At 38.6% G+C, this 8,929-nt stretch overlaps 1 protein-coding gene and 1 long non-coding RNA gene across 3 annotated transcripts; one reads left to right on the top strand and one right to left on the bottom strand.

Moving 5' to 3' along the window:
- The first annotated feature begins 129 nt into the window (after positions 1-129).
- On the top strand, positions 130-8,339 carry LOC107307680 (fatty acyl-CoA hydrolase precursor, medium chain-like). The gene is made up of 13 exons (XM_015851200.1): positions 130-384; positions 810-943; positions 1,276-1,429; positions 2,016-2,117; positions 3,041-3,145; positions 3,287-3,337; positions 3,781-3,921; positions 4,009-4,095; positions 4,887-5,034; positions 5,249-5,374; positions 5,643-5,715; positions 6,118-6,329; positions 7,828-8,339. Exons 1-12 carry the CDS (start codon positions 145-147, stop codon positions 6,290-6,292), a joined length of 1,536 nt encoding a protein of 511 aa, XP_015706686.1. The 5' UTR covers positions 130-144; the 3' UTR covers positions 6,293-6,329; positions 7,828-8,339.
- LOC107307681 lies at positions 1,153-6,132 on the bottom strand. Of its 2 annotated transcripts, none has more exons than XR_001552479.1 (2): positions 6,025-6,132; positions 1,153-3,390 (listed from the first exon to the last, which is right to left on the bottom strand). It is a non-coding gene; the product is annotated as an uncharacterized LOC107307681 (long non-coding RNA). The 2 variants fall into 2 exon arrangements; XR_001552478.1 differs by lacking the exon at positions 6,025-6,132 and adding an exon at positions 4,608-4,887.
- Positions 8,340-8,929: the final 590 nt, after the last annotated feature.

Raw genomic sequence — 8,929 nt, forward strand, 5'->3', positions numbered from 1 at the left:
GGTTGCAAAACTGCATTTGGTACCAAATTGTACTGCTCTGGACTGTGGTCCCTTTTTACAGGTCTTACTGTGCCAACTTAATGGAAGAAAACATATTGAAAATTAAAACTTTACTGTATGTTTTCTGTTGCATGAAATCCAGAAATGCACCAGAGCTTTGTACTTTGCAAAACAGCTGCACTTTATGGCATTGAGACTTTTGTTATTTCTGTTGATTGTTATTTCTCTTATTTCTCCAGGTGCCTTCAGGACAAAGTATTAGGACAGTTTGAATCAGATTTTGTTACTACAAGAAAAGAAAAGTTTATTCTGCAGATGTCTGAAGATTGCTTATACCTGAACATATACACACCTGTGTCTACAGAAAAACATGAGAAACTGCCGGTAAGGAAAATCATTACAAAACCTGAAGCAAGCCTGATGGCTTCTGTGATTTGATGTGACAGATTAAGTCTGTCCTTGAATCTTACAACAGCTTCCCGAGGGTTAGAATACATGCACAGCAAACTTACATCCTACACAGTATGTGAACATAGTGGCACAGTTTTTAATGATTAACACATAAAATCGTACTGATTGTTTTTACTGAATTAGTGTTTGATTTCCTGCAGAGGCACTGGTAAAATTCAAGCATTTAATGAAATCAGTCCGTGTTGTGAGGCTGCCAGCCTCCAGTTTGAAAGACATTGACCTTTTGTGAAATGTAATCTGAAGGACTCATGAGTGAAGCAGCACATGCTGGGATATTTAGTCTGCATCACAGGGAGCTCTTCCTTGTGCTGAATTGTTTCTGTTTTCTCCCTTTCCAGGTCTTTGTGTGGATCCATGGAGGTGGACTAGCTTTTGGATCAGCATCACCCTATGATGGTTCAGCATTAGCAGCCTTTGAGAACACGGTAGTTGTGGTAATTCAGTACAGACTGGGTATTCTTGGATACTTTAGGTAAGATGTGCTGTCTCTGGTTTTGTTGAGCGCTTTCAAACACTGTGCATGTAAATCCTTTGTATCCAGCAGAATACATGTTTTTGGAAATAATCTCTCTGTTTCTTAATTACACGTGCAACAGTTGGCAGCAACTTCTAAGTCCCAGGTCTGCTCCAGAGACTGTTCTGGTTTGATTGCTGGTCTGATCTCAACCCTTTCCAAGCCAATTTTTTTTTTTTAATTATAGATATGCTCTTTAACAGCTCTTTCCTTATCCTGCACATTGTCTTTATCTCTGCGTTGTTTTCTTTCATATCAAGCACTTAAAGAAATCTGTTATTTCTTCCCAGCACTGGTGATAAGCATGCTCGTGGTAACTGGGGGTATTTGGACCAAGTGGCAGCTCTTCAGTGGATTCAGGAAAATATCATACACTTTGGAGGAGACCCGGGATCCGTCACCATCTTTGGAGAATCTGCAGGGGGAATCAGTGTATCTGCTCTGGTGAGTTCATCACAAGCATGAATGTTAATCATTTGAGAAAAAAAAACACTGTCCATGGTCATTCTTAGTACATAAATGAAAAATCAGTGAGAAAAAGTGGGTGGCTTTAGGATAAACCACACATGTCCTTGTTCTGATACACTATGTGATAACAGCGCAGTTTCTGAGTGTTGAAAGTCTATTTGTACCAAATGATGTTGTTTAGAACCCTAAATGTTATATGTCATCTTCAAATTTGAATGTCAGTTTGCTCCTTACTCCTCCATTGTAGTTGTTTTTCCCCTTCAGCAGCACAGCTGCTCTGTTGGACAGAGCTATACCTGATGCATATCTGGCCTGCACTGTTGTTCTGTGAAGTCTTGAAGGCAAAGTGCTACTGGAGGGGAAAGGGCAGGCATGAACCTATCCCTGTTAATGCTGGCAGAGAACTTTGCACCAGGGAGCTATGATAAGAGGCTATAGAGTAACAGTTGGATGACATGTTTTCAAAAAAGGCAGTTTCTGATATTGAAATTCTGTGTCAGTGATCAGAATGCATCCCCAGTAACGCTTGTTCTTCTTTATGGATGGTGCTTTTTATTTCCAGGTCTTATCTCCACTGGCAAAGGGCTTGTTCCATAGGGCCATTTCAGAGAGTGGTGTTGCAATCAGGCTTTTATTCACTGAAAGGCCTGAGGAAGAAGCACAGGTGGGTGTTTTGTATCATATTTATTTCTCAGATAGTGTTGAGCACCTTAAATGGTTTAATCCAAAATGTGGAACTTGATTGTTTTTCTTGTGGAATTTCAACCACATTCATTAGATTCAGCATTCCTGTTTGCAGTAATACACGTTCAGTGTAACATTGCTTTTCAAATACCCAATTATCCACAGATGTCTGAATGAAAGCAGAAGACTGAGGAAGCGGAGAGAGAAGGCAGTGAATGAGTTTGAAATGTAAAGGAGTAGAGTATACTGCCTTCATTAAAAATTAAGCTGTTATTTTTAACTGGGAAATGGCACCAGATACTCAATACTGTTCTCTTTCCTTCCTGATGGAGCCTGATGTGCTCCAAGGAACGGAACCGTACTCAGCTTAGTTATAATGAGAAAGAAGAGCCCAGTTCCAATCAGTCTTACCCATCTGTAAGAAACAACCTCCAAGAGCTTTGTTTTGTAGAAGAGGCAGCATTGCACTGAGGTCTATCTGTCTAACGACAGCTGAGAAATAGCATTCCCTCATTTAAAAAGACTATGCATCATTGAGAAGGGTGTAATGCGCTCTATTTTTTTCATCATCTACATAGTTATATTCTATGCATTACTCTAAACTACCTTATGCCATCCAGACTTTTCAGCCCCGTTTGTTACATACCAGCACAACTACCTTGGTCTGTTAGTGAAGGGAGGAGATATTTTGGAGGAGTAGGTTTTGTCTTTCTGTTCAGTCCGCAACATGAAAGATTATGAAAGCTTCCTATCTCAGCATCTACAACTGAAACACTTCTGGCTTTCACAGTCCTTTCTGAGAAACTGAGATGCACTCCAGACTAAGTGGCAGATAGAGCCCTTCAATGGGAAGTACATGGATAATTAGTAAATGAGGATGTGACTTGTTTTTATTGATTGCAGAGAATTGCTGCTGCATCTGGCTGTGAAAAATCCAGTTCTGCTGCTCTGGTTGAGTGCTTAAGAGAAAAAACAGAGGAAGAGATGGAACAGATCACTGTAAAAATGGTAGGTGAAATTATACCTTGTATATGAAGGACATTTCAAATTTGATCATAACAGAGCATGCTATAAATGTCTTGTAACATGATGACAACTTGAAGTCCGTCTAACATCTGCCTAAAATCTGTCCCTTCTTTATGTTTTCAGGATCTGATAACATTGCGACTATGCCATACCTCACCTGAGAACTGTGAACAGGTTCCTTCTCTTTAATTCTGTATGGGCATTGAGATGCACGTTTCACTGTCAGGCTGTGCCAAGGGAAGAGACAAAAGTATGAGATGTCACAGTTTCTCCTGAAGAAGATGAACATTACTTAACATCATAATTATGTCCTCTAAATTTGTTATCACAGTGCTGGCTTTCCTGTTACTTTGCAGGTCTGATGTAGAACTTAGATTGTCTCTACCTCTCCACACATTCATATTAGAACATTTCTAACTGAGAGGAGATGTAAAATAACAGTAGCCTACATTTCATTAATATTTAAAATGCAATGCTCATGTTCTGAAATCCTCTCTGGTTCAAAACATCTATTGGGAAAAATTATGTGAGCTTGACTACTACTATTTCTTATATCTTCCCTTGAGATGTTCATTTGGTGAAGCTTTTACTTTGTTTCTTTGTTCATGTTTCTCCAGCATCCCATGTTCATCAGTTCAACTGTGGATGGTGTATTTTTTCCAAAGAGTCCCAGGCAACTACTGTCTGAAAAAACAATTAATGCTGTCCCATATATAATAGGAGTGAATAACCATGAATTCGGTTGGGTTGGTCCTGAAGTAAGAGAATTTTAATAGCTATTCTTAAATATAAGTCTGTGGATATAAAATTTCATAATAAATGTGTATTCTTTTTGTCATATGCAGGTAATGAAATTTCCTGATTTTACACACGGTTTGGACAAAGAAGTTGCACGTCGAGTATTGCAGAGCTCGTTTGTATTATCATTTAAGGTAAGAGACCATTTCCAGAACAACCAAGTGCTATTTCTTCACTGTAATAATTCCATATTCACATTTTGTATTGCTAACAGTAGTTGACCAACACAGAAGATCTCTATCTTACATGCCCGTCTTTTTAAAAAGGAGTTCAGTGTAAATCCAAGAGCAATGCAGATAACTAAACAGATCCCATGACATTCAAGATACCCTAGGTTATCCAAGATATGTGTTCTACTGGCAGGTATGACACAGCGCCTGTAGGACACGGAAGTATTTTGAGTTACAAAGCTTGTAGCTTTCTGATTGCTCTGTGTACTCCTGAATCTAGGAAACATAAAAAATTGCAGATTAATAGGCAAGAATTAAGAAGTTGATAAACTTAGCCAGTACTTGTAAAGGATCTTATAGAGCCATAGGAATTATAATCTGGGAATGAGCCCAGGTTTGTTCTGAAAGGGAGTAAGTTGTGGCCATCTGCAGCAGGAAATGGAACTTACAATCCAACAGGATTTCTTTTCACTTACGAGAGTTGTTTCCACATATTGAAGAACAAAGAACCAGATCTGTCTCTTAGCATCACCAATTGCTATTTGTCTAAAGGACTTTGAGGGTGTACTTTGTGATCTTGCAAATCCCTTTTCCTTGAGATCATCTATGTTAGGTAAAGGTGCAAATGGATTTTCTCTCAGAGATGGCAGTATTTGGAGTTTATCCAGAGACATAATGTGACACTCTCAGTTTACACTGTTATTCCTTTTAGGGTGGACTCTCATTATAATAAATAATTTTCTTGTTCATTTCAGGATATTCCTTCTGACATTGTTGATCTTGTATTCAATGAATACATGGGGAAAGCACAGACCCGTGCTCAGGTGCGAGATGGCCTTCTTGATGCTATAGGAGATCACGTGTTTGTTTTCCCAGCCATTGAAGTGGCCAGATACCACAGAGGTGAGTCTCTAATTCTCTTCAAACAAGTCTCTCAAACAAGCGTTGTCTTCCGTCCTTGGGCATGTATGTGGTCTTTATGTATGTATCACACTTTGTTATCAAAAGAACTGATAGTGTTTTCGTTTTATCAAAACAGCGTGCAGTGAAAGTTTATCATCACTGTTGGCTGGCATTTGAAACATTAGCACTTGTTTTTCATTTTATTTTCTGTTAGATGCTGGCCACCCAGTCTACTTCTATGAATTTCAGCATCGACCAAGCTCAACCACAGCACCCGAGTTTGTAAAAGCAGATCATGGAGATGAGATTTTCTTTGTCTTTGGAAAGCCGTTCTTAGCTGGTGATGTATCTGTGCTTGCTAAACCATTCTTTCTGAAACAACATTGTTATTATTTATGTTTACCTCAGCACTTTCAGACACAAGTTTGTTTAGTAACTGTGGAATTGAAATAAGCTGTTTTTTCAGTATTCAGTAATAGTTACTTTTCATGAATTAATTTATCTACTTCGCTCATATAGAAATCCCACAGCCCAGAATAACAAGTAGGTTCATAGAATAGTTTTGATTACTGATCTTTGAGACTGATGTCATTTCTCTCACTTTGCAGGGAATGCTACAGAAGAAGAAAATAAACTTAGCAGAACTGTTATGAAATACTGGAGTAACTTTGCTAGAAACGGGTGAGATTCGTAGCGCTAACTGCAGCTCACGTTTTGTCTGTGCTGCCTGAAGCATAGCAGCAGCATGGTAGTTCTTGTAAACGTGGCAGAATGTAAGATCAGTACTGAAACAAATAGTTTCTCTTCTTAATGAGTGCAAGAAAAACTCTGGAAAGCACGTGCAATCCAAAACAAAATCCAAGAGCTATTTGTATCTGCAATGGAGGATTAGATCCCAGTGCAATGGCAAACGTTATTAAATGTTTGCCATTCCAGTGATGAGCATTTTGATATAAGCATCCATCTGTTCCGGTTCCAGAATCGTGTAACCTGAGCTCCTGTTAGTCTTCTGAAGCGATCTTAGGTTGAGAAGTCAGAGCACAAATTTCCATTTGTAGGTAACGTTCCATTTTTTGTTTCCAGAAATCCCAATGGGGAAGGCTTGGTACATTGGCCTCAGTATGATGTGGATGAAAGATACCTGGAAATAGACCTCATACAAAAGGCATCAAAGAAGCTGAAAGAAGACAAAATGGAGTTTTGGGTACAGCTGACAGAACAAATTAGTGAAAGAAGGAGAGAACACACAGAATTGTGAGAGCTGCAGTGGACACATTTTCCTTTTACAACATGAAGTAAGATCAAAATTAATTTGTCGGAATGCAGATTTTACTCTTGACTTTCTACCTCACTAATGTGTAGTTTGTTGTCACAATCACAGGAAAACATCCCTTGATTCTTTATAAGAAAATACGTTTACAGAATATGTCATAGGCATCACAGTATGTTGTATGTTCCTTCTGCTCTTCCTTATCGAGAGCATCCTTGGATCTCATTATTACAGCCTCCCTGGGAGCAAAGTGTGTCCCTAAAAACCAGCCATGGGGTCACAATGGTTTTCCTGTTCTGTAAACTGTTACAATCACAGGAGCTACAGGCAGGATGTTCATCTGCAAGCTGGAACAGTGGCTGCTTCTTAATTTAATGTGTTTGGCTTTTCTTTTAACTGTATGTGCTATTATAGGCCTATAGGGTAAGAAATTAAACATCAGGATTCATTCATACATTTTTCTCTGGCATTATTCATTATCACTACTTCCATTTTCATTAGACTATAGTACACACATTAGTAGTGTGATGAAAATACAACCCTTTCTCTTGTTTGAATTGGTTCGATATTTCTTTACTGTTTTCTGCATTCTAGATCAAGCATAGCATGCTGTTTCTGAAGCAGAGGAAGTTGTTTATGCTGCAAACAATTTAGCAAATGCTGATGTTCTATAGCAAGCTTTTTGTTATTACATAGAAAGCAGTTTGTTCTTTCTCATGAAACAGATTGAGTACAGCTCTCATTTTGAAAGAAAACTATGAGAATTAGAATATATAAAGGTTTTTCACCACTTTTACTTCTTTAATTACTGTCACTTTCACAGTAGTTCATGGTCTGTGTCAAAGTCCATGCAAACTGAAGTATTCCCTTTTACTCCAGTGAACTTTAGAGCAATCCAGCTGTGTTGTAAAAAGCATGAATTAATCTGTTTATGTTAACTAAAAGAATCTTTTGATTTATGCTTAATATTTTGTATCTAGTTTTTACTTATAATGACCTGCTCTTAGAGAAACAACTAGAGAACACTGCACGGTTCTTTTGCTGTTTTCTCAGATTTATAAGGAAAGCATTCTAATAGCAGATGGTCTTTGTGATATGCTGAGGTGCATTTATGCGTGGTCATACGTGTAACTACATCTAAGGGAATATTCTTGAAATGCTAAAAGATGGAATTCCATCCTCCTGTATCAGAATGAAGAAAGCTTTACCTCATCACACCCAGAATTGAGAATTTCAGTCCCACAAAGCTGGGATGAGATCTATGGAACTAAAACATGTGGCCAGTTTCTTCAGTTGTAGTGGGACTCAGGAGACGTTGGTTTGTTTTATTTATTTATTGTTGTGCTTCTGGTTTCCTGGAAGACACAGGCAAATCCTCTCACTGCCTCGCACCTCAGTTCCACTGCCTGTAGAATAACTATGCTGATCTTGTTCAACTGCCCTGAAATCTTCTCATGATGACTTCTGGATTTGCTAACAACTGTCAGGGTTTTACTCTTTCTTTCTTTCTTATTTGTTTACAGGAATCCCAATGGGGAAGGTCTGGCTGAACAGCCATCCTACAGACTAAAATGAAAAACGCTTTGGAGATAAATCTAAAACGAAGGAAAGACAGAAGTTGAAGGGAAAAGAAGGTAGACTTCTGGGAAAAGGTGTTGTTTGAAAAGCCAACTAGGAAAAGAATGGAAAACAAGAGAGTTACTATAGAGCTATAACTTACCGTCTAAACATGCATAATAGGCATAGTATTTAGGATAGCAAAAGGAATTCTTGGAAATATTTTTGGAGGGTAAAATAATGTGTCCCTTCCTTTCACCTTTTCTTTGCAGTTCTCATATTTACGCTTATTTGCTGTAATTATTGCAGTGGACCAATTTCCACTTGGTACTTTTCCCTTGGTCCTTGTCCTCAGCAGAATACTTTCCTGTGCAATACAGTTAACAGATCTGTCTGCTCTTCAGGTTTTTCTGTAGATTTGCCATTGCTGAAGAAGAATGTGGCAGCATTGTTGTGTTAATAAAGCTAAATCAATTAAATGACACTGATTGCAAGTTAAAAACTGTCTTTCTCTATGTCAAAGCTAGCAAGTGGTGTTCCAGAGCGTTTTGGTGTGATTCATACACAGAAATGTCTCTGAGATTTTTAAGAAAAAGTTGGTTCTGTGCGTGAGTTTTTACAGCTGAGGTAGCTGTACATTTCTGACTGTTGGTACCTTGTCTGGAACAGTTAAGTGCAGTGGCTGGGAATTTCATATTGCTTGTAGATACCAGGGAGAAGGAGACAAGCATTCTCAACTAAGACCAGCCTACTTTCTTTTAAAATTAGCTGTATCTTTGCCTTAGAAGGATTCAGCTGTGTAGTGTTTAGCTTTGTGCTTCTGTTATTTTCCATGGGTGCTTTATTTACACGGCACTCTGGCGCGCTCTGTTGGCCAACTGTTCAGGTTCAGGGTGTCTCTTCACACTGGTCACAGGTTTCATTACTGACTGGAGTGTGATGTCATTTGGCCAGTAATACTCAAGCTCCCATTTCAGCTTGACTGCAAGAAGTCTGGATCGCATCATTTCAAGCATTGCAAAGAACTTCTTTCCATGTTGTACTTGCTTCCCACATGTTAACTCCAAG

This window comes from Coturnix japonica, unplaced genomic scaffold (assembly GCF_001577835.2).
Source record: "Coturnix japonica isolate 7356 unplaced genomic scaffold, Coturnix japonica 2.1 chrUnrandom775, whole genome shotgun sequence".
Taxonomy (NCBI): Eukaryota; Metazoa; Chordata; class Aves; order Galliformes; family Phasianidae; genus Coturnix; species Coturnix japonica.

What these genes read in the sequence shown, in the direction of transcription:
- LOC107307680 (XM_015851200.1), top strand. Translation starts at nt 145, where the DNA reads ATGCACCAGAGCTTTGTACTTTGCAAAACAGCTGCACTTTATGGCATT. An exon ending in AAAAACATGAGAAACTGCCG is followed by an intron (nt 385 to 809) that starts GTAAGGAAAATC and finishes CTCCCTTTCCAG; the next exon opens with GTCTTTGTGTGGATCCATGG. An exon ending in GGCCTGAGGAAGAAGCACAG is followed by an intron (nt 2,118 to 3,040) that starts GTGGGTGTTTTG and finishes TATTGATTGCAG; the next exon opens with AGAATTGCTGCTGCATCTGG.